The sequence below is a fragment of the Crocodylus porosus genome, unplaced genomic scaffold (genome assembly GCF_001723895.1).
Source record: "Crocodylus porosus isolate Cpor-Errol unplaced genomic scaffold, CroPor_comp1, whole genome shotgun sequence".
Classification (NCBI taxonomy): Eukaryota; Metazoa; Chordata; order Crocodylia; family Crocodylidae; genus Crocodylus; species Crocodylus porosus.
In genome coordinates this window covers 26515091-26540070 of record NW_017728909.1, presented here as the reverse complement: position 1 = coordinate 26540070, position 24980 = coordinate 26515091, and the positions used below count along the sequence as shown (strand labels likewise).

At 42.0% G+C, this 24980-nt stretch overlaps 1 protein-coding gene across 1 annotated transcript in view; it reads right to left on the bottom strand.

Moving 5' to 3' along the window:
• The window catches only part of WDR70 (WD repeat domain 70), a 261442-nt gene that overhangs the window by 143414 nt on the left and 93048 nt on the right, over window positions 1-24980 (bottom strand). The window contains exon 9 of the mRNA XM_019531979.1: window positions 19863-19939. Within this exon, the coding sequence (XP_019387524.1) occupies window positions 19863-19939 (77 nt within the window). The remainder of the gene's footprint in view (window positions 1-19862; window positions 19940-24980) is intronic.

Genomic DNA, 24980 nt, shown 5'->3' with positions numbered 1-24980 from the left:
CTGGCACCTGGCCCGAGCACCACGAGCGCTCGTAAAGCCGTGCCAAGGGCCCTGCAATAACCCCAGCTAGCTTCCTCAACACCCTGGGGTGGAGAGCATCTGGACCCGCTGATTTGAACATGTCCAGCCCCTCCAGAAGCTCTCTAACCCGTTCCTCCCCAACCTGAGGTCTGGAGACGCTCCCCTTGAGTCCATCTGGCATCACAGCAGGGAAGCCCCAGTCCCTGCAAAAGAAAACAGACGTGAAGAATTGGTCAAAGAGTTCCGCTTTCTCCTCTGGCGCAACCACCAGATTGCCCAGCGTACTTTGCAGGGGCCTCACATTACCCCGTGCCTTCTTCATCCTCCCTATTTATTTGAAAAAGGACTTTTTATTATCCTTGATCTTGGACTCTAGTCCTAGCTCTATGTCTGCCTTAGCTTTCCTGACAGCCCCCCTACAAGCCCGAGCAGAGGAGGTATACTCCTCTTTGGAGACAGCACCCCCCTTCCACTGGGTGTACGCCGCCTTTTTGGCAAGCAGGCATTCCCGCACGATGTGCTGTCTTTTATTAGACCAACTAAATAGTTGGAAAAATTATTCTTCGCAAGCTTTCCGGCATAAACACCCTTCTTCAGGCATAGAGAGAGTTATTGGTGTTTGTGTGATCTCCTGGGTAGAACAGAAGCCAATACGCAAAATACAGGTCTGTGAAAATGCAAATGTGTGGCAATGAGGATCTGAGGGAATGGGAGACAACAGGTGAAAGACACATGGAGGACAGGGGACGGATGTAGAACTGTTGATAGAATGTAGCTGGTAAAATGCAGACAGGTTACCAGAATGAACGCACACTGGAAAATCTATTAAAGACAAAAATACCCAATCACCTGCAGGTGCACACTTCTCACAAGATAACCACTCCCTCTCTCCGATCTCTCAGTTCTAGTCCTCAAAGGGAATTTACAAAACACCTTTTGTAGATAAGCCTATGAATTTCACTTCATAAGTCTACTGGATACAAAAAATCATGGACTCAATATAGACATTGGATTTATGGCACATTATAAACTACCTAACATATGATAACCCCAGGTAACTTGTCTGCATTTTACCAGCTACATTTTATCACCAGTTCTACATTCCTGCTTTCCCCCACACCTACCCGTCCCACACCTACTGTCTTCCATTCTCTCTGCTCCTCACTGCCACGCATTTGCATTTTCATAGACCTCCATTTTGCATGTTGACTTCTTTTCTACTCAGGAGAACACACAAACACCAACAGACTCTTCCTATGCCTAAAGAAGCAAGAGGGAGGCCAGTGGAGGTGCAGCACCAGCTCTCCTCACCTCCCACCACCGAGCTGTGCTCCGTGGGGCTGGCAGAGCCACTTGGCACACAGCCTGGTGGCAGGAGGTAGGCAGAGCCAGCACTGCGCTCCGATCAGCTCTGTCAGTCTGACAGACCACAGCCCAGCTGCAGGAGGCGAGGAGAGCCAGGGCTGTGCTCTCTCCCGGGCTGAGCTACATGGGGCTGCAGAGCACAGCTCTGGCTCTCCCTTGCCTCCCCGTGCCAGGCTGCTTTGAAATGTTTTGAGTGCCCTCATTTCATTTTGAAGCTGTTTTGATGCTTTTTGTTTCATTTTGATTTTGCCTTTTCAAGCTCCAAACACGTCTGTGGCAGGGCACCTTTGGTGCCTGCCACTTTAAGAGCAGCAAACAGGCAGCAGCCAGGTGCCTGATGAGAACAGCCATTTTGGCCCAGGTATATAAACTGGGTTGCAGTTTGCTGCAGGAAGGAAGGAGGAAACATCAGGCTGAAAGGCTGCTCTGGCCAGAGTTCAGGAGGTAAGGGTAGGGGCTATGAGGAGGAGGTGAACCCTTGCCCTGGATAAGACATAAAACGGCACTCCGCAGGGGAAGGGTGGTCTGGTGGGGCTCCTAGTGGTGTGGGAACCCCCAGGAAATGCCAGCCCAGATATCTCCTCTATGAAAGGCAGGCAAGGGCACCTTAATAATTCCAGCCCCACATCCCTGGTGGTACTCTAGTGAGCAAGGGGAGCCCAGGGCTTAGTTAAGGAGCCCTGACGCAGAGCCCAGGGCACAGGAGGGACCTGGGGCCACACCCAGGCAGCTGAGGATAGCCTGCTGATGGTTAGTGAGATTGTGTGTGAGAGGGGTGACTAACAGAGCGGCCCCGCAAATGTGGGCATAGTGGCCCGGCGAGGGACTAGGAGCAAAATAGGCCTACAGTCATACAATCACTCAGTCAATGCTCAGGTGAGGGTAGCAGGAGATACCCAGCAGACTGCGCTGAGGCTGACCCAGGCAAGAAGAGCTAATCCCAAGCTGGTTGAGGCCTGCAGGATGAATGCAGGCCCAGAGAGAGAGTAGTATGAAAAAGGCTGGGTGAGGGCCACTGGAGTGAGTGGGACCCCGCTGAGAGTGTGACATGCAAGTAGCCCTCCACGGATGTACAAAAGAGCTACAACTGTGTGCTGAGTTTGCTATAGGCCGGAGAAATAAAATCACAAAAAAAAATCTACAAGGCATGGGATCTGTGCAGGGGAGATCAGAGTTGGCATTAGGCCCTTGTCAGCAGGGCGAGTATTGGGTAGCCTTCCACCTTAGTAACAACTCTCATATTTTTCCATCAAGGCGTGGCAGGAGAGCGAAGCAGGCAGTTACACCAGGAGCAGGGCAGCCAGCAAAGACCTGACAAGGAGACCACCCTGTTACAGCATTGAAACAGCTTTGAAACGAGACACCTGGTAAACTTTCACGCAGCCCTAATACCTATCTCCCAGTTCTCCATTCAAGCTCTTTTGGCCTTGCTGAAGCAGCCTTAGTAAAAAAAAGAGTAATGCTTAAGCTAGGGCCCAGGTGACCAGAACTGGGTTGAGAGGCTTCCACCTTGAAGAAAGCAGCAGCCAAGACCTAGAAATAAAAAAGTAATATACCCCCTGACAGATTCTATAAATGTCAGAGGCAAACTTGTCTTGTGGTCCATGACAGGGGTTGAAATAGAGCAGTGCTCTAATCTCTTACCAGTCCCATCATTCCAGGGCCAGTAAAACCATACAAGCAGTACAAGCCTATGATGGAAAAGTGTAAGGGGTAGCAAAAAACACTGCTCTGGGAGGGCAGGCAACTGATGGTGCTCTGGGTGGGTAGGCAGCACATGGACTTCGCTGAACTGTTCGCATAAGGCAGCAAAAATACTTGCTCCCTTCCTGCATACCTCCAGCAAAGGAAATGCACTACTGTCACTTTAACCAACCTCGTGCCTCTCTAAACAAGTTAATTTATAAAGGTGTTCACCTTCAGACTAATACAGCTAACTACCTCTCTGTTTTAACCAACAACAATGCAGTGCTACCTTGACCAATAGCTCACAGCACACAGCAAAACATACTGGGTTCAAAGGAACAAATTCAGTCATACACAATCAGAATGGAAAGACCTTTGAAGATGCATTGCATTCAATATTAATCTGCTTCTGACTTCTACTTTTCAAATATTTTCTGTACCATACCTTAAACCTATAAATGTACAATTCAAACTTCTGGCAAATTCGGGTGTTTCATTTCACTTCCTCCAGGGCCGTCTTCTTTCTCAAGCCATTTAGTTCAGAATCAGTAAAAAGCTAGAGCTTACCTTTCAAGCTTAGGTCCTGCAAAGGAAGTTGTAAGGAACTATATGGTACAGTAGTAAGCATGGAAAATTTTGAGCTTTCAGATCACCAATTATAGCAAAGTCTTTTAAATAAGAGTCTAGGAGAAGGCAGAAAGTCAGTGGTTTAGTTTCAAGTGTTCTTTGTCAACTAGTTTTCAAGTTTGTTTCAAGATAAATCCTTTATCTAAACTAAATCATAATATGTGATGTTTATGCAAACGTCTGGTATTGGCCTTGGCATGGCTGCCCTACTCCTCCTAGAAGTTCTGAAAGCTGCAGTCTGGCCAGTATTAACTGTGTGTATTAAGCACAAAGTGTTTGTATAACACTGTGATGACGCAGGAGGTGTTCAGACAAGTAAAATTTATCCAAAGGCTTTCCTTACCATGGCCATATTATCCAAAAAGCTATGCTGTGTGATGTGCATAAATAAGAGTTTTACTTTCTCACATTTCTTCAAACCCACATCATGTATACAATACACTACATACAAAAAAATAAACATAAGGTCACCTAAATTGGTTTATAACAGATACTTGAACCAGATTCTGCTCTCCATCTTTCTGGCATATCCTCACTGATATCATCCTTGAAGAGCTTGAGGAGCACTAAGATTGTCACTCCATTTTTCCAACTGCTTAGATACAACATTTAGGCCTTAACATAACTGAGAGAGATGTTTAAAAGACAGTCAAGTCTTGTCTATACTTTAAGATGCAAGTGTGCTTCAAACAGGTTGGAAAACTACCACTATGTGGTGGAAGCCAACAGTATACTGCAGGCTGGGACCTCAGTGGTACTAAAGTCACCAGGAATATACTAATGCTTGCCATCCAGAGCCAATTATATTAATGCTTGCCATCCAAAGCCAACCTGGATGGAATGTCTTAAGGTGGGCAGGACCACGCAGGTAGAGATATTCCAAGCCTGATTCCTTCCTAAGCAGCCCTTGCTTTGGAGACCTTTATGAAATATACACGCCCAGTCTGTCTCTCTGCTGTAATGCAGCAGCCCAAGCCCTCCCCTTCTAGTTACAAACTCTAGCTGCTGGAGTCACCCAGTCTCTTAGGTAACAGGGCTGTAAAAAATTCAAGGGGAGGGGGAACCTGCTCCTTTTGTCTCAGTTTCTCCGCCACTGCAGGTCATGTGACTAGCCCTCGCACCTAGTAAAGTGATGTCATTTGGAAGCACCGGTCAGCAGTCAATGGGACTGCTTCTGGTGGGAACTTAGTGATGAGGTCACATCAGGGATATTTAAAGTTCCTTCTTCCTGGAAGGGGGAGACACATGTTGGGACATCTATACAGAAACTTGGACCTCTGAAGCTCTCTCTCTCAGGATGCAGAAGTGAGTAAATTACCAGAAACTTAACTAGAAATGTAGTTTACAGTAATCTAGAAGCATATCAAATGGCTATCATGCCAGTTCTCTGCTCAGAGTTATTCTGTTGATACTTGTCTGACTTGTATCCCTCCCCAAGCCTCCCCTCTCTGCCCAATAAGGCTATCTGCTATAACCTGCTTTGAAGTACTTGCTTGAGAGGGAATGGGCACGCCTTTTTATTCCTCTGGCTTGGCTGACCAAGGGAGGCTACTTTTTATGCTTCAGGCTAACAGAAGCAGTTTAAGAACCCAACGTCTACAGGGCCTATGTATCCTGGGTGGCACAGGGCCACGACAGAGACCTGAGTCCGGGTGGTGGTGGTGGTTACCCCAGACTTGCACATATGCTCCGAGAAGGGGTTTGGCTAGTCGTAGGCTCCCTAGGGGACACACTCAGGGCTGGGTAGTTGATCAAACACAGTGAGGTGGGTGGCTCAGCACAGGAGCAGTGCCTATTGGCCCACCACACAGTCAGGTAAATGAGTTGAGGGAATAGCTGGCTCAGCTAAGCAGCAAACAGGAACACAAGGAGACTTCATCAACAGGCTGCACACAAGGACAACTACTGGAAAAGAAGAGTTGGCTCAGGAGGACTACAGCAGCATGGCAGAAGCATAACTGAGTACTGGCCACCCTCTGGCAGCCAGTGCTCTACCCTCCACTAGCATCCTCTGTTCATTGAACTCAGGACTTCAGTTCTTGGAAAGCTAAATGTTATTGCAATAGGAGGTCCCACCTCACATCCCTCAATCAAGAGGCTCACAGCCACCATAACCCAAGAGGAAATGAAGGCGTTTGGGCAGAAACTCTTTCATATTGAATGCAACAGTTTGAATTCTTGTAATAACTGCCCATTAGCCAGTTTAGACAAAAAGGCAAGGTTCATCTTTTTATCTAGGCTACTGCTTGCTTTGCCTGGCCCTGCAACAAGTTTGTTTAAAAGTTTGTTTAAACATCTTAGGTTCTCAATCTTATCTTTAGAGGCCTTTAACAAGTTAACCTAAGAACAAGAAAAACAACCCTTAAGCAAACATTCCGAGAGATCAAACCCTAGAAGCTTTTGAAAGGGGGTTGGGAAAGACAGGTCACTGCAGTGTTCTGGAAAATCTCCCAAAAGCAAGAATTTAAGATAAACTGAATAGTCAGCGGACAAATTTTGTTGCGGAAGACAAACTGACCACCCAACAAAAATCTGTTGAGTAAGAGCCGAGCCCAATTTGGGAATAGTGACAGGTTTGGGTAGGAGAGGCCCAAGACGGCAACTCACCCGGTATATAACCTGTAACCTACAGTCCCAATTTGGAGGTAACCTCACTTGCAGAACACCAAAGGAAGAATTGCAAGTGTAGGCCGGATCAGACTGATCACCTGAACCACCCTCTCCGTGAACAAGAACTCCCATTCATGCTGAAGCTGTGGAGCACCCGAGTGAGACCAAAGGAAGGGGACCTGTTCCTATCACTGCTGAGACCAACCCTAAAACTGTAACTAAAGAATAAAGTATATCTGGGGATTTGGTTTCTTGGAATTCTAGGATTGTAAATATACCATGAAAAATAATAGTAGTGATTCAGATTTAACCTTTAGTTGTAATTGTAGCTGTTTTTGTAATATTAATTCTTATAGCATTGTTTGGGAAGGAAGAGCATTTGAAGCATTGTTTCTAATATATGTAGTTATTGTGTTTTAATGTTTGTGGTATTTCTTAAAGCTAAGCAGTATAATATATGTAGTAAGGAGTTTTAATAAACATATTAAAGGAAAAAAAACCATGATCATTGTGAAAACGAACAAGGCTCAACCTCACTCCACCAGCGTACTGATTTGAACCAATATATCGTGTGGGACTTCCCTCTATCTTGTAAACCCATAAGAGACTCCTTTCAGAGGGACATGGACTCAACCATCTGCAAATCTGACCTGTTGGCTCAGGAATCTGACTAATGCTTAATGGCAAGGATTTTAAAAGATGTTGGAAGGCAACCAGAACTGAAGCTCACAGGTGAATAAAAACATGCTGGGATTATCAGAGGGATGGAACTGAGGGCAAATGGGAAATGGTATAACTGAAGATCCTTTTACAATATTGACAATAATGGCATGATGTAACAAACAACTGAAATGTCTATTACATGAATGTCAAGAGTACAGGAAATAAAGGAAATAAAAAACTTGAAATCTTAGTTAAAAGCTTTGACTTAAATCTCACTTGAAAGATTGAAAAAATAAATTGCAGGACAAGCGGAATAACAGGATAGGTGATGTTGCATTGTACATCACAAATGTATAAACTTTGGGGCCATGCATAGATGTTCTGTTTCTAGAAACCATGAATGTACAGACCTTCCAGTGTTTTCTCCTAGGAGAATGAATGTTTGTACACTTTGTGGTGGCTTAATTCCTCCCAGGGACCAGGATGAGTAGAAGGGAAAGGCTCCCACGCTTTCTGGAGACCTGGGTCTGGAGATCTGTGAAAGGCACGGAGGGCAGCTGCTCTTGCTCTCTCCCCATCCCCACAGGAGGGGAGGGGAGAAGCAGCTGCCATCTGCTCACCACTGGCTCCTCATATGCTGGAGTACCTGCTGGCTGTCTGCTCTGTCTGCACTGGTAGCAACACTGTGAGCCCCCTGATTGCTTCTCACTCTGGAGTAAAAAGCAGGAAGAGGGCTTTGACCTGCTGCTCAGTCCATTGTCCTGAGCACTGGGGCTAGGGACAGAAGTTACACACAAACCGGTTTAAGTGATCAGAAACTGGTTCAAACCTCTAATAGAACTGAAGCTCAATGCACATAAGCCAGTTTCAAAATGGCTGAAAATGGTTTAAGGTAAAACCAGCTGAATGCAGTATCAGACTTAACTGATTTAGGTCACACCGGTTTATGAAACTTCTGTCCCAGACCCCTTTCTGGTTCAAGTTAAATTACAGTCCCCAAACATCCCAGCATGTTTTGCAGCCCTAGGCTGTGCTGTGCTGTGCTGTGCTGTGCTGTCTGCTCCAAAAAGCAGGGCTGGCCCTGCCCCTCTGCTCCCTAGCTGGAGCAGTGAGGGCTGGCTGACAAGGGGGTGGAGCGGGCAAGCCTGGCTGGAGTTAAACACCCCCTTCCCCTGCTCAAACCTACTGCTGGCTGCAACTGTGGACTACAAATCCTAGAGGCACCTGGAAGCAGGAAAAAGTGATGAGAAACCCTACAGAGTCCTGCTGCAATGATTTTGGACTTCAAATCCCAGAGATCTCAGAAGGAAAAGGAAGCAAACACACAGCCCATGCTGGCTACATGCGAGAGAGCCATGCTCTACTGTCCCCCAGGTTCTGGTCTGGGCCTCTATATGCATGTGGCTGCATTTCCTGAATCAGAGGTAAATGTTTGTTCTGTTTCAATTTAATTAATCTCTGCAGTTTAGACTAACCTGAAAAGACTGAATCAATTCAGCCTTGGGCTTTTTGATTCTCTGTACTTAGCCTGGGAGCCTAGTAGAGGGAGCTATGCTGCAAGCCCCCAAACTGCTTCTCACACTGGAGTCTCTGGCTCTGCCCTGCTGCACCAGTCCCCCCAGGAATGGGAGAACTGGAGCAGCCCACACTCTCTCCAGACCAGGAACACCCTAGTCTCAGAAAAGCATATGGAGCAGGAGAAAGAGGGTGGTTGTAGCTCCTCTCCCAGAATCATTTCTCTGCTCTCTCCCCCAGAATCATTTCAAGCACTGTAAATTTTCCATTGCTAAAAAAATTAAGACTTGTACACGGCCTGGATATTTGTTGGAAAAGCAGCAGAGAAAAACACAGATCATACAAATTCTTGGAACGTGTTGTGGACAATTTTTTGCTTAAGACGACAGAAGGAGGTACTAGGGGAAAAGATATTTAAATTGGGTATGCAGGGAAGAATGAGTATAGAATCTGAAGGTAGAAGGTAATTTTGTTGAAAGTGAATATTAAATCAGCCAGGTCACTATTCTAAGAGAAGGAAAGGAGTAAGAGCAGTAGAATAAGGATATGGACATCAAAAAAGCAGATGCCAAACTCAGAGAACTAGTAAACAGGGTCTCTTGGGAATATACAGGGAAAAGGAATGCATGAGAGCTGGCAGTTACTGAAAGAGACTACATTAAAGCATGATGTTGTACAAAGAAAAGAGGAAATCACAGTAAGAGACCACTGTTTGCTCTTTAAGGATCTGAAAATCAAAAATGAATTGAGCGAGCATTAAGGAACAGTATAAGCATATAAGGATACAATCGTAGAGGCTAGGATGTAAAATGAATCATGACTAGCATAAGATATCACACATTTATATTAAATTACAAGTATTCAAAAATAGAGTACTATGCATGCTCAGGCACAAGACGATAGCTTTCCCCACCACTGTTTGAAAATGAACTTATGAAAACACAGAACTTGGAACTGATGAAACTGTCTAATCTTCATCAACTAACTAATTTTCCCTGGGCTTCCGTGCATTGCCTGTAAAAGTTAAGATAAATTAATTTTTCCAATATCCACCATTTACAATTACTATTTTTAATTAGACAAGCAAAGAAATTCCAGAGCATGCCATGCCTTGCTTTGAAAGAAATATATTTAGAAATATCTAGAGAATGGAAAGTGTGCGTTGGGGGGGGAGGGGGGGGGAACAAAACAATTCCACACATTTTCAAAAAGTAAAGTTTACAATTAAAATCTTTCTGGGGTAAAACAAGCAGCTAATTCTCTTCAAGTATTCAGGGTATGATTTTATTGAAGTAATTTACCTAAATCACTTTTCTACTCTTAAAAATCCAACCCTGGAAGATTTCTAGAAATAGTGCAGACAGCTATTTCATTCACTATAGCAACATTTAATAAAGGGCAAAATATCAAATTACAAAAATATCAAATATGTTCAATCTTTAAAGTGGTACTTTATGGATGTCCCAAAGGGAAAAGTACTATTTTAAAATGGCAATAGTACACAATATTACAAGGATGGAGGATATACAACTGCTATTCCCTCTGATACAGCATACAAATTACATTGTGCATATTCAGCTACAAGCAATATTTACAAATTTAATGGAACCTATACTAAAACAGCTGGCACTGTCAAACTAATTAAATGATTGTTTTCTTAATTTTTCAACTGAATGAAAGATTTCAAATGAAAACAGGTTGTTTAGAACGCATCCCACAACATCCCTCTTTCCATGTTCGCGCTATAGATATCTCTAAATTAAATTGCAAGCTTCTTGAGGTAGAAACCTGTCCTTAAATTTATTACGAATATGTAGAACACACCAATAGAACTGAATTAAAAGATCAATAACAATGGCAACACTAGCATTAAAGCATTATGTAGCAAAACATTTGGCCACAATGTGAAGAATGAATCAAACTTAAACAATTAATAATAAAGCTTAAAAGGACCAAATTCCACTGCTTTCCCGTTGTAAGAACCAAGTTATTTTACTTGAATAACATCATTTACTGGTGTCACACACTACAGCAGAATTTAGCCCTAAACGTTTTATTAAGGAAGGTTTCTTGACGATGGTAGTTAAGAATTTCTAAGATATATTTTAATGAGTATGAGTTTAACGTTTCTTAGTGGGGGTGGAGGGGAAGATTTTTTCCCCCTGTAAACCAGCTGTTAAGTAACCAAAGTCTTGGTTGCAATGACAAATCACAAAGCTCAGGGCTGCTAAATTTCAAGGTCGGCTGTGCTTCTATTTCTGGAAGGGGGAAAAAAAGAGAAGACAAGACTGGGGATATAGAACACCTGCTGTTGGAGAATTTAGTATCACCCAGTTCTCTTGTTTATTCACCCATCACACATGTGATAAGAAAACATCCAGATAACCAAAACAAAATTATCATTTCCTCTTCCTCTTCTGTTGTAATGTAAGTCAATTGATTTGGGGAATGATCTAAACAATGAGAAGTTAGTTATGACTTGCAATGGTACACACAGTTTTGTCTTCAGGAAGAACTCACTTCAAACTCACTTTTTTGAAAAAAAATCCTTAAACTTGCACAGCTATGCAGTAGCATTGATATCTTCTTTGTTCCTATTATTTTTAACTCAGTCCCATGCAGATACTTCATTTGGCATATCTAAACTAGAGGTGCACCGATACATTGATCCGATATCGGATCGGTACCAACATAAAGAAAATTTGCTGCATCAGATATTGGCCCGATGGGGCCGATAACTTGGCTGATGAATGCTCGTGCTGTGCACAGCCGCAGTGCAGCATTCAGGCAGCCAGGAACAGAGCCAGCAGTGTGAAGAGCTGCTTCCAGGTGATCAATCCATTTTGGTAGAAGGGAAGGGGGGAGGGGAGGGAACAGGCATGGAGGGGCAGATCAATGCCCTTCGCAGTGAGGAAGGGGACAGGGGCAGGTGCTACCTGGGTGGGGTGGGTGCAGGGCACCCCCCAGAGCTGGGCAGGGTGGGCTACATGGGGCTCTTCTCAGTGTGGGCTGGGCTCACAGTGGGCAGTGTGGGAGGATGCTGCATCCACTCCAAATTTCACCACAGCTCAGCTCCCAGCACTGCCACCTCCAGCTGCTACCTCTGCTCTTCCTGGTGTGTGGATCCAGGTGGGGTGTTGAGCCACACTGGACTTACCAGCTAGAGGTAACTGCATCAGAAATCAGATCAGTATCCCCTACTCCAAATCAATAAAAGTAGGTCCCAGAGAGGATAATGAATAGGGGCTAGATCACTCTAGAGGTATCCAGTTCAATGCTCTCCCTCTAAAGGCATCTATCCCTGCTACTGTTGGAAACAGGATACTAGGCTAAATGGACCACTGGCCTAACCCAGTATGGCATTTCTTATGCTCATAAGCATCCTTAGCTTGTTACTGATAAATTAAGAGATGTATCCCTTCCCAAAAACCTTACAGTCTAAATGAGACTGAAGATGATGAGATTGCAATATACAAGACCATGGAAGGGAAGATATTACAAGAGAGATTCCGATCCTGAGAATCTGTGATTCCCATTCATATAAAGGGGATTTTGGGGTTCTCAGCATTGGTCAAGATCAGGGAGTTTAACAGGAGTTCTAAATAATTTAGCGATATCATGGAAAGGACCTTTTTTCTTTTTATATGACAACTGATATTTAAAAATTTAATCTACTGAAAATACACATACTGATATTAAAATTAGCTGTGTGTATACTTATGTTAAAAATACTGACCATGCTGTACAGTACAATAATGGCCAAAAGAACAAAAACTGAGTTACCAAGGCTATCTAAATTTGCTTCCAAAGTGCAAAGGCAAATTCTAAAGACAGAATCAACATGTAACATAATAATTTAGCTATTGTACTTGTTTTTATAACATGTTTTTGTTGGAAATAATTTCCCTTTAGCTGTTTTAAGGTACTGAAAAGCAAACTAAGTCACTATGTTTCAAGGAAGTAAGTTTACTTCCTTGTAAGTTTCATTCTGATTAAAAATGTACATCCAAACAAAAAATTACTTTGGAAAGAAGTAGGCTAATTTGTAATACATAATGATAACCACCATACTACAAATAAAAGGTTAGGTCTCTTTACAAAAGTTTGCTGATGCTATTAAAGTTCTAGGTAACAACATTAAACCATCTGGCAAAGCACAGAAATTAAAATAATATTCAGCTTTAAATTATGGTAAAGAAAAATGTATTTGAAAACAAATTTCCTTATTAATAAAAATATGATATCCTATCTATACAAGTCTAAAACAAGAAATGGAACAAAGTTCTTACATAATAGACATCATTTGGATATTTTTTTTTTTTTTTTTTTTTAAAGGAAACACATAGTTACAAGGATAACTTATAGCAACTTATCAAGCAAAACTGGTTACCAGGAAGATTCTTCAATTTTTTTCTATATTTCCCAGGAGAAAGGTCTGACTTAGGTGTATATAAACTGACCAGCTTCTGTTTATATAATACAGGAGCCAGAAAGAGTTGAGTCTTTTTTCTTCTTCTTTTTAAACACAGTCTTCCTCTCAGTTCAAACAGTTGTGTCTCTGAACAGTCATATACAACACTTTGAGACTCCCTGCTGGTAAACCAGAAATCTGCAGTCTAAACTACGTAAGAAATCTGCAAGTAGCCCAATGACCACAAATTAAGAAAAACCCAGGTAAAAACCTGTACAGAGAATTTACATAACAATTTAAAATTTGCTTCTGCTGTTTGTAAAACTCTAGCAAACCAGATTGTTTCCAGACACTTCATGTACATCAATATACCCGACACTTCCGTGAAATTAGTTTTCAATTCCCAAAGTACACTTTCATAGCCCTAATCACCTGAAAGGTAACCAAGTGTGTAAACAGATCTGTTAAAAAAACTAGAACATAAATTACTCCATCTGTCTAGTAAAATACTTGAATTTTTCTTCTCTGATTTGAATTCTTAACTTTATTTTATTTTCCAAATCTTGGGTTTGTTTGGGTTTTTTTTAACTCTCTTAAAGATTTAAAAGATTCTTTACTAAAGTTTCAGTAATCTAAATCAGAAGACTAAATCTAGTTTTTCTCATTTTATTTTTAAATTATATGAGGTCTACATTATGCCATAAGCATTCTAATATTATGACTGATAAAAAATCTTTCATGTTTTATTATTTATATAAACACACCAAAAGTTTTATATTTTTCATCTTTGCTTATGTTGAACATCATCTTTTTCTGGGAGTAGTCCCACTGAATATATTCATGAACTCACTCCCAGAGCCAAGCCAAGTTTTAAAGTGTATTTATAAAAATCACAGAAAAATAGGGCTCAAAAAGACCTCAAAAGGTCATATCGGCTAGGGACAGACATTACACATAAATCAGTTTAAGTCAGAAACTGATTTAAACCTGTAAGAGAACAGACATTCAGTGTACATAAACCAGTCTGCAAATGGCTGGAATCAGTTTGAGATAAACCTGGTTGAATGTACTATCAGACTTAACTGATCTGGGTCAAACCAGTTTATGCAACAAATGTCTGTTCCAGACCCCTTGCTGGTTTAAGTTAATCACACTCCCCCAGCATCCCGGCATGCTCTCTGGACTGGGCGGGGCTCTCTACTCCACAGCAGGGCTGGTCCGTCCCCTTTGCTCCCTGGCCACATCTCTGGCAGAGACTACAGACCCTGCCCCCCTCTCCCCCCACCAACCCCTCACTGCTTAAGCACAGATCCCTTTCTCCTCTCTCCCACAGCATGGTCCATAGCCAGCATGTGGTATGCTAGCTAATGCTGTGCCATGCATATAGGGCAGTGTTTGCTTAGCGCTTTTTAGAGCTAATCAACAGCTCAGCTGGTAATGTCCCTGCATTCCTTCCTTTGGAAAAAGCTGTTTAAGAGCTTGAACTAATGAGTGAGCCTTTGTTTTCTGATGGGACGCTAAATGTTGATAACAGAGCTGATAAATGCTCTGTTATGAAGTGGGGGGGGGGAGCTCCCTAATCATAGTGTCCTGCCAGGGCCTGGCCACACCCCACACAGCTCAGCCCTGTAGAAGGGAAGGGAGGGCTGCACTAGCACCCCCCAGCTTCTAGCCTTGAGCCACTGCAGACATGTGCAGGAATTTTCTTCAGTCCAGAGGGGATATCTGTGCAGTTACAAAGTTATTTAGCCTAGCCAGGTTAGACTAACCTGAAAAGATTGAAACAATTCAGGCTCAGGCTTTTTGAACGTCTGTCTCTAGCTTTAATATAGCCCCTGTCTCTAGCCCTTAATATAGCTGGATCATCCCTGTTTCAAACATCCTGAAGCTGAAATCCAGGTGTTTGTCTAAAATGCTCTTAAAAACTTCCCAGGTTGGAGATTCCACAACCTCTCTGTTGTTAGCTTATAGACTGAAACTCAAATTATATAGACAACTCCTGTTTTCAGCCACTGGGGGTGAAAAGGGGAAGAAAGGAAAGCTGTTTTGAATGCTGACAATCAATCAAGCTGGTTCTTAGGGACTCAAGGAGGAAACAGACCTGTTCTGATATATCTGTGAAGTGAAATGAAGGCCAGCATCCTAAGCAATTTGCCTCCTCTCCAGAGACAGAAAAAACAAGAGCATGTAGCTCTCTCTTTCAGCTGCCTCAATTTCCAGATGTTACAAAATTAATCTTACACTGAAAATTAATTTAAAGTGTGGCCCAACCTATGAGTTTAGTTCCTAAGCTGAGACACGGCACCCCCGAGAATCATTAATTGCTGGGACCAGTTGAGTTCAGTGCTTTTGTTGTCTCCCCCTAGATTGCTCCTTTGGTCTTTTGGCTAGGGGTAAGCAAGACTTTGGGGCATCTGAACTCCAAGACTTCCAGGCTTGGGACTCGCATGTAGAATGTGTGCCATGGATTTGGGAATGTCTGAACCCCCAGACTGATGAGTCTGGGAGGAAGGATACTTGCTGGTGGTAGTGCCACAGAGACTTGAATGTCTGAGCTCTGCTTAGTCAAAAATCTGTAATATAATTCAAAACTGATTTGGTCTTGAAATTGAAATTGAAATTTTATTTTAAAAAGGAGGGACCTACCACATGCATCTTAACGGGTGCTAAATTCCAAAACCCACTGTAAGACCCTACAACCACTGACCTACAAAAGGAAGTGTGGAAATAGGAAATGAGTAGTTTCAGCATACTTGGTGAAACTCCTCACCTAGTGGAGAAAATATTGAAAAAACACTCCTACTTTTAGCTGTCTTTTCAGTAGAACTGAAACAAGAGGTAGCAAAAGACAAGTAAGACCTCACTTACTGTGGGATGCGCACAGCACTGGGACTGCTTTAAGCAATCCTAGACAGAATAGTGGTTTACTGCTCTTCACTGATTATGTTTAACACAGGGTTAGCAATCTATAGCACACAGATGGGATCCAATCCATTAAGAGGTTGCATCTCACCCAGTAAAGTCTGACCAGCCCAAGGTTGTACCTTTCAGAGCCATTCATCCCCTCTGCTGCTCTCCTGTGCCAGGTACATATAGTGAGGGCAAATACAGATGGCTTGACTGGAGAGGAGTGTGGGGGAGAAATCTGTAGCAGGGTAGGGAACCAGGTCACAAGATCCTGACCAGGGCATCAGAATACTACTCATCCCTGATTTAACAGAACAGGTCTAAAAGAAAAACTAGTCTAATTGTTTGAGTATTTACTCATCTACATGCTGCTGTGGGGTGCCTGAATGCAACACTGAAACCTTACAGCATCCAATCAAATGTAAATGTTTAACACTATACAAAGAGTCGAAAGAAATGAAAACAATTTAAAGATGCACAAAAGAGAATTGGTATTAAGAATCTTATTACATTTGTCCAAGTCTTGACAACTGTGTGATTTAATCTGGAATTTTTTTTTATACCTAATATTACTTGTGAAACTATGAAGCATGCCAACTGTTTTGAACATCATTTTGTTTTAATATACCTAAGCCAAGATTTCAACAATAGGAATCTAAAGTAAGGCTTTGTCTATATTTATAATACGCCTAAACAAGGCTCTATTTTCAAAAGCAGTGAACACATGAAAACTCTCAATGGCCTCATTTAAATACATGTACATTATGTGTGTACAGTAAATCTATGCTAAAATGTGACTCTAAGTGAATTTAATGTTAAACCATTAGGTATGCATACATTCCCTTCACGTGGATCTTACTGACCAGGAACTTAATAGCAGGTGGGTCCCTATTAGGAGTTAAATATTTTTAATGAATTTCTGCAAACCTTAAATGGACAGCACTCCTTACAATGAAAGCCTCTTTTCACCATTCATGCACTGTAATCTCTCCCCAAACTTATACAAGCTGTGGAATCAATAAAATATAACACTAACTAAAGGAACAAAAATGTAGAGTTTGACAAATTTGTTCCTTTAACCACTCTGAAAGTACAGTACTAAAGAAAGCAAATGTTTGGGACTAATGCTCTCCAGGCTAAATGGAAATCAGAAGTACTGTAATGATATTGATGTTTGGTTTCTGGGAAAAGAGGTGGTTTCTCATTGCTCTTGAGTACACCCCAGTAGCAAATGCATGAAGCAGCAGTTTTGCAGAACTAAACATGTTCTGTACAGCCAAGTAAAAGATGCGTACAGACATGCCGAGCAATGAGGAATGAAATGCTGTAAAATAGCAACAATTCAGTTCAGGGTCACTTAGAATAAAGGGAAGAGAGATCTACTCATATGCCTTTGGTGGCATGGACCTAATACCACTCCCCCACCAACCCTGTTATGAATGACTGAGCCAAAGATGTCTTGTTTGCGTAGCTATTGACAAGTGAGCATTCCACCCCCCAACAGAACATAATGAAGACAGAATCTATTGTTTATTCAGCTATTTTCCACCTAAAAGTCAAGCCTGTTCTCTTGCTGTTCTTTGTTTTACATGCATTAGAAGCTTTACATATTTTTTAATATACATTTTTCTAAACATTCAACTATCTGCAAATGTTTCATTGCCCATAGGCCTATTCGACTAATAAAGCCAACAAACAAAAGAGGTATAAACTTTGGATTAAAGTAGGAATTCATGTTTTTGTACACTGGAACATGAATGCACAAAAATCAAGGAAAATTCAAATGTCACGTTTTGGACTGACTAGCATTAACTACATTTTAATAATAGTTCAAGTTAAAAAAAAATGTTTTTCTCAAGCACAAATCAATAATACAGTTTTTTGACTGCTTCTTTCTAGATCTATTTTTTTCCTTTATTTAGTTGCAACCTTCATTGCTCCACAGTCTTTTCAAAGATCCTGATTTTTTTTTTTTTTTTTAACTTGGCAAAGCAATACCCTCTGAAATGATCCCAAAAATATTTTACAGCAGCTATTTATTTAGTTCTGAGAACACGATGGTTACAAGCAACGTTTACTATTTTTTAGTACCATTCTATGACACTAACTATAACCCTGATGAAAAAGATTGTGCTGAACACAGTGGGTGAAATTAATGGTAAAACTTCCATTGACTGCAAAAGAGACAACTCATTTAATGTTTATTAAGATAACACTTAGTACCATCCTTTGACCAATAGTATACTTTCAGAGAAGTATGGCTGTTGACTAGCCATACTCTTAAATAGTACAAGCAGAAATACATTCCCACATACTCGTTTCTTTCAAATTCTGGAGGCATTGGAGATGGAAGATATCCTCGCATGCTATCTTAACTGTCATATTTGTCCTTCCTATGCTATGGATAACTGCTGAAAGTAATTTTTGCTTAAGCTTTAGCAGCATTTTTCCCTAGTTACCATGAAAGGGACCTGTTGCCTTGACAAGATAAATCAACATCTATACACTGAAAATGTAACACAAAGTCCCCATTATTACTTGGCACATCCACAAGTTGGAAAAACCTGCTGCTAACATGAAAGGACATGGAAAGTATACTGGATAGCTTCAAATATTTTTCTTACAATGTCAACCATTTAGTGTCTCAGAGAATATAATTACACGTCCATTTATAGCATTGTTTATCTGCATTTTACTCACTTGACCAGACACTTTCAATTCACAGCAATTTAAGCATGAGGGTCCCACTGACTCAATATTTGGAATAAATTGCTAAGCACATGTTTATGCAGACAAAATTAGATAGTCTTGGGAATATATAATTTCTTAAATTACTTTTTCACAATCTAGAAAACTGTTTAGCTAAGTAAAAATATTGAATGTTAAAAGTGATAAAAGCAATAAAACTACCTACATGTTTATAAGAGCAACAGAGGAGGGGGTAGGGAGCAGGGGAAAGATGGGAAGGTCCACAGACAGCAGCTAGGGAGCCCAGCATGAAGCACATGCAACTTTACTTTCACTTTCCCAAGACAGAGGCTTAATTAGAAACCACTGTTACCCTTTTCCCTCAATTATAATACGTTTCCATTAGTTGAATTTTGGGGAAAGGTACATGTTGCATACAAAAAAACATAGTATAAAAAACACAGGAGGTAGTGACGCTATCCTTCTGTGCTGCTATTAGACTCAACCCTGCCTACAGTTTCCTCCCCAGTAGTAATACTGTATTTTAGACCAATGCCTAATGAACGATTAACTTCATTAATGGAAGTTTCAACAAGGGTATTGCTTATAGTCAAAGTTGGGGTTTTTTTTTTGTGATTTGAACATTGTCTGCTAGGATCAAGATGGAGATGACAAAAAAATCCCAATAGCATACTTAATATCAATACCAACCTCCACCAGATTCAACCATGTCTTTAAAATCAAAGTGGTTTTCCCTAAAAATCCATTAAAGCGTCAGTCCCTCAGTGGAAAAAAATTTTTTGGAATTTTTGTCATTTGAAATGTATTTCAATTTATTTAGCCCAATCTTCTTCATAGAATATTATCACTGAAAGTAGCACACAACAACAGAAATAAAGAATGAACAAAAACAAGTTAATTCTGGGAGCCAAATGATACCCAAAAGTCTTAGAATGGCTTCCAGATTTCAACAATATCTCAGGTGTGGGTCATACATAAGGGCACAGGTAACTCCAAGACAAAGGGCTGTGGAGCTTTATCATGGGTCAGTTGTTCTTGGTCTTGCCTTGCAACCGCTTAACCAACTTTCAAAGAAAGAGAAGGAAAGAGTGGAAAGCTATCACAAATGAGCTTTCATTTACCACAAATTAAGAATGTTCACATTGGCATTTACCACAGAGCAGGAAATGCACAGTAAGACCTAGTTCTCTTTGACTTGCAGTTACCTTCCTAAGGGCTCCCACCCTAAAAAGATTACAAATGACTTGTTTTAATCACTTTACAAATGAGGAAAGTAAATGGGGAGAGAGAGAACAGCAAAGGCTGGCAAACCTTTATAAGTGAAGCACTGACATACACCAATACTCACCCATCATTGGAACAAGTTAAAAATTCTTCCTTTATTTTGGGATGCCAACAGCCTGTATTAAGCATTGCTGTATGACCCTAGAAACATAAACAAACACAGAGACTATAATCCAATTCTCAGGGGGGAGAAAGAAAAAAAAAATTAAGAGTAGACATTTTACTCCATCTTCCTATTTTCAGGATCCCACCTTGCACTGTGAAGTATAACTATTTCCAACTGCCAAATATTTAAACAGAAAACAGATGTCTTATAACAGCCTTTCAAACAATAATGGGCTATAGATAAGGAACTATACTTCAGGTGTGAAATAGAAATTTTCAACTAACAACTGAATTTTCAGTTTCAAAGTAACATTTTAAACACTGTTGTGAGCCTTAGGAAAGGATAACAAAAACAAAAGAAAAAAGCTTACTGAAGGTAAGGGGGAAATGTGTGGGGGATGGCATGAATTCATAAAGCTTGGAAATGCTGCACTAGATGAACAACCTTTTCCTTGCGATTTATACCTAGTTGCTTTTAGATGAAAACTGGAATCAATTAAAATGCAGAAAACAGCATTTTAACTTGTTATTAAACTACATTAAATGCGTTAGGCACTGGAGGTGAAGCTTGTCATAATATATTTTGCTTTTAAAATTGATCTGTTAAACAAAGACAGTAACATTTGTAATAAATGAATTAAACTGGCTGATTCTGGTCACTGTGTCCTTCTGTTCTTAAAACTAGTAGATTTCAGTCTCACATCTGCTTTTTATGCACCGACAAAGTGAAAAGCAAAAATATATATTTGGATTTTCAAAATGTTTTTGACAAGGTCCTTTGCCCAAAGGCTTTTAAAATACTGAGTTGCCATGGGATTGGAGGAAAGGTTCTTTGGTGGACTGAGAGCTGATTAAAAGATAGGAAGCAAAGGGTGGGGCTAAATGGTACCTATTCAGGATGGAGGGAGGTCAAAAGCATGGTCCCACAGACATTTGTGCTGGGCCCAGTTTTGTTCAACACTTTCATCAATGACCTGGAAATGGAAATGGGGTTGCACAGTGAAATCTCGAAGTATGCAGATGATACTGAATTTATTCCATGTAATCTAATCCCGAAGTGACAGAAAAGAGCTGCAGAAAGACCTCACAAAAAAAATGAATGGGCAAAAAAATTGCAGATGAACTTCAATGTTGACAAGTCCTTTCCTTTTTTATGTCCTAGTGACAAGCTATTTAGCAGAATTCACAGAATTATTAGAATCTGACAGGGCTGCACTGTGAATGCTTCTGCTACCCATGGATGTGACCATTGAGCTGTCAGCCATGTGCCAAATATTTTAGTTGGTTTAATAAAAGATATCACATCTACCCAAAGAACCTTACCTGTCTATATCCTTAGCCATCCCAGCCCCTCTGGTGACAAGTGGAAGGTAGTGCACACTGGGAAAAAATAACCTCCATTATACGTACACAATGCTGTGTTCTGAACTAGCTGTTACGACATAGGAAAAAGACCTTGGAGTCACTGCAGATAGTTCTCTAAACCAGTGTTTCTCAACCAGTGGGACACTGGTGGGACGTGAAGGCCATCTAGGTGGGATATAGAGAAGTGGCGGGCTTGCCACCGGCATTTCTGCTGCCATGTGCTGCTTGCACTTGCAGGTTTGCTTGTCGACCAGCTACCGGGGACCCCTCCCCACCCCTCCACCCCCATACACACACTCATTGGTTATCGTGTTGGGACCAGGGTTTGGGGGACCAATGGCTGGTGGGACATAACATGGAAAAGGTTGAGAATTGCTGCTCTAAACCATCAGCTCAAAGTGCAGTAGTGACCAGAGAAGCTAATAAAATGTTGGGCATCATTAAGAAAGGAATTAAAAACAAAATAGAAAATATCATCATAGCGTTGTACAAATCCATGGTACACCCACATCCTGAATACTGTGTGCAGTTCTCGTCTCTGCATCTCAAAAAGGATGTAGTAGAATTAGCAAAGGTACAGAGAAGGGCAATCGAGATGATCAGGGGTTCACAGCAGGCAGTATTCCAAGAGAATAAAAAGGCTAGGATTTTTCAGTTTGGAAAGGAGAGGGCTTAGGAGGAATATGATAAAGATCTGCAATATCATGAAGACTGTAAACAAGGCAAATAGGGAATATTAGAAGTAGGGGGCACCTGCTGAAATTAGCAGGAGACCTGTGTAAAACTAATAAGAGAAAGTATTTTTTTAATGCAGAGCGTAGCTAACTTGTGGAATGCGTTACCAGAGGAGGTTCTAGAGGTAGATCGTACAGCCAAATTCAAAAAAGGACTAGACAAATTCACAGATGATAGATCCATTAACAGTTATGAAACTGAACAGTCAGTGGTATACCCTCTGGCACCTCAAACCAATGAAGGTGGATGCAAGGAAAGATATGGCAGGCTAGATCACTTTAGATATGCTCTGTTCGTATGTTCTCCTTCTAAAGTAGTGGTGCTGTACCTTTTGGCTTGGCAGTCTGGATGAATGAATGACATGGGGCCAGCCTGCACACTGGATTACACCTGGCATGCTGGGATCAGGGCCCAGCACTGCCTCCATCCACCTGACCCAATGCACTGAAATTGGGGTCTGGCTGCCTCCAGCCAGACCCACACACTAGGATTGGGCTGCTTTACCTCTACCTGGCCCCATGCATGGGGATTTGGTGTACCCTGTTTGCCTGGTCCCATGCACCAGGATTGGACTCTGCACTGCTTCCGCTGGGCCCTGCGTGCCCAATCCACCATGCAGGGCCACATTATCTGACTCCTGAGACTCCCCATGTCAGGAAATTTGGAAACTGGTAGTAACAACTGCTGCCACTGCTTCCCCATTGCCAAATTTTCAGACACAGGGGGCATTTGTATACGTGTGTGTGCCGCAGTGCCAGGCACTTTTAAAAGTGCCTGGCGCTGTGGCACTTACGTTTGTATAAATGGTGAAATGCATGTCAGTGCTGAGAAAATGGCAGCAGCAAGCTTTTGAACTAGAAAGGTGTTTTAGTTCAAAAGCACACTGCTACTACTTTCTGCACACTAATGTGTGCTTTGATGTTTATAGAAATGTATGTGACGCAGCACTGAGCATGTCAACGTGTGTACTTGTACACTTGATTAATTGAGTCTGATCCACCATGCTGGACATGGAATACTGGGTAAGATAGATCATTACTCAATATGGCACTTCTTATACTTTTACATTCTTAAGTTAAGAGCAGAAAATGTGCTAACACAACACCAGTACAGAGATGAATCATTGAAAGTTAGGGTTGGAAGGGACCTCAGGAGGTCATCTAGCCCAACACCCTGCTCAAAGCAGGACCGCCCCCAACTAGATCATCCCAGCCAAAGCTTTGCCTATCTGGGTCTTAAAAACCTGCAAGGATGGAGATTCTACCACCTCTCTGGGTAACCTGTTCCAGTGTTTTACTACCCTCCTAGAGAGATAATTCTTCCTACTATCTAACCTAAACTTCCCTTGCTGCAACTTGAGACCACTGCTCCTTGTTCTGTCATCTGCCATCACTAAGAACAGTTTAGCTCCACCCTCTTTTAAACCCGCCTTTATGTAGATGACGGCTGCTATTAAATTCCCTCTCAGTCTTCTCTTCTCTAGACTAAATGAGGCCAGTTCCCTGAGCTGTCCTCAGAAGTCATGTGCCCCAGCCTCTGAACCAATCTGTTGTCCTCTGTTGGACTTTTTCCAATTTGTCCACATTCCTTCTGTAGTTGAGATACAATGAAATGCATTTGCTGATTATAGTGAGGGTCTGGTTTAAATCACAGGCCCAGTTTGCTAATATTGTGGCATGATCATGGTGGGGGCAGCCATTTTCATGTCCAGATTGTGGTATCCCATCCCCCCCACAATGCCCTCCCCAAAAACCCCGACTGGCTGAGGGGAAGGTTGATGCCAGGTTTAACTGCAGCTCCCACGGTCTCTAATTATTGCTGAAAAGATCATGGAGAAAGTGTCACTGAAGGGGCAAGCGAAGGAGAGAGCTTGGGGATGGGTACTGCTGGCTGGAGAACATCTACAGCAGCCATCGTGTTGCAACAAAATGCTACAATACGGCCGCTTGCTGGGACCAAGTGGCTATATCATGGCATTTGGCTGCAAATTGTATTTTTCATGAAAATCACTTAATTATTATGACTTTCACAAAAAATGTGCAATAGCTATTTAAACCAGGCCCTAATTATAGTATAACCAGGAATCAACAGAATTATGTGGGCCAAGAAAAAGGCAAATATGATTCTAAGAGCTGCAGGGTAAGATATTTCCACTAGAGATGGGAAAATTAAGTACTGCTGAGCTCCCATTTTGACTACAGCATTTAATTTTGGGCATCCATGTTTAGAATTAGTACCGCTCAACCTCTGGAGGGGGAATAGTGGCAGCAGTAACTGCCACTGCTTCCAAAGTCAATTGCTGTGGCTGGATCCAGCCAACATGGCTGGGCTAGCATGCAGCGTTGCTCCAAGGCTGGATCCAATATGGGCATCCCAGAAGGTTGAGCACCACTATTTAAGATTAATTCAAACTGGAAGAGGTCCAGACAAGGGATATTAGGATGATCAGAGGAAAGGAGAGCATACATACGTGAGGCTAGCAAAATGAAGGCTGACAGAGAATATGACAGCTGTCTATAAAAGTATCAGAGAAAAAACAAAACAATGTTTCATAGTTGGTAGGGTTGGAAGGCACCTGAGCAGATCATCAAGTCCAACCCCCTGCCATGGCAGGAAAAAGTACTGGGGTCAAATGACCCCACCAAGGTGTTCATCCAGCCTCCTTTTAAAAATCCCCGGGGTAGGAGTCAGCACCACTTCTCTTGGAAGTTGGTTCCAGATCCTAGCCGCCCTGACTGTGAAGTAGCGTCTCCTGATATCTAGCCTAAACCTGCCCTCTGCCAGCTTGTGACTTATTTCTTGTCACTCCTGGTAGTGCTCGGGGGAACAGGGACTCCCCCAAAGCCTGCTGGTCCCCTCTGACTAGTTTGTAAATGGCCACTAGATCCCCGCTCAGCCTTCTCTTGTGGAGGCTGAACAGGTTCAGGTCCCATAGCCTCTCCTCATAGGGCCTGCCCTGTTGTCCCCGATCATACGA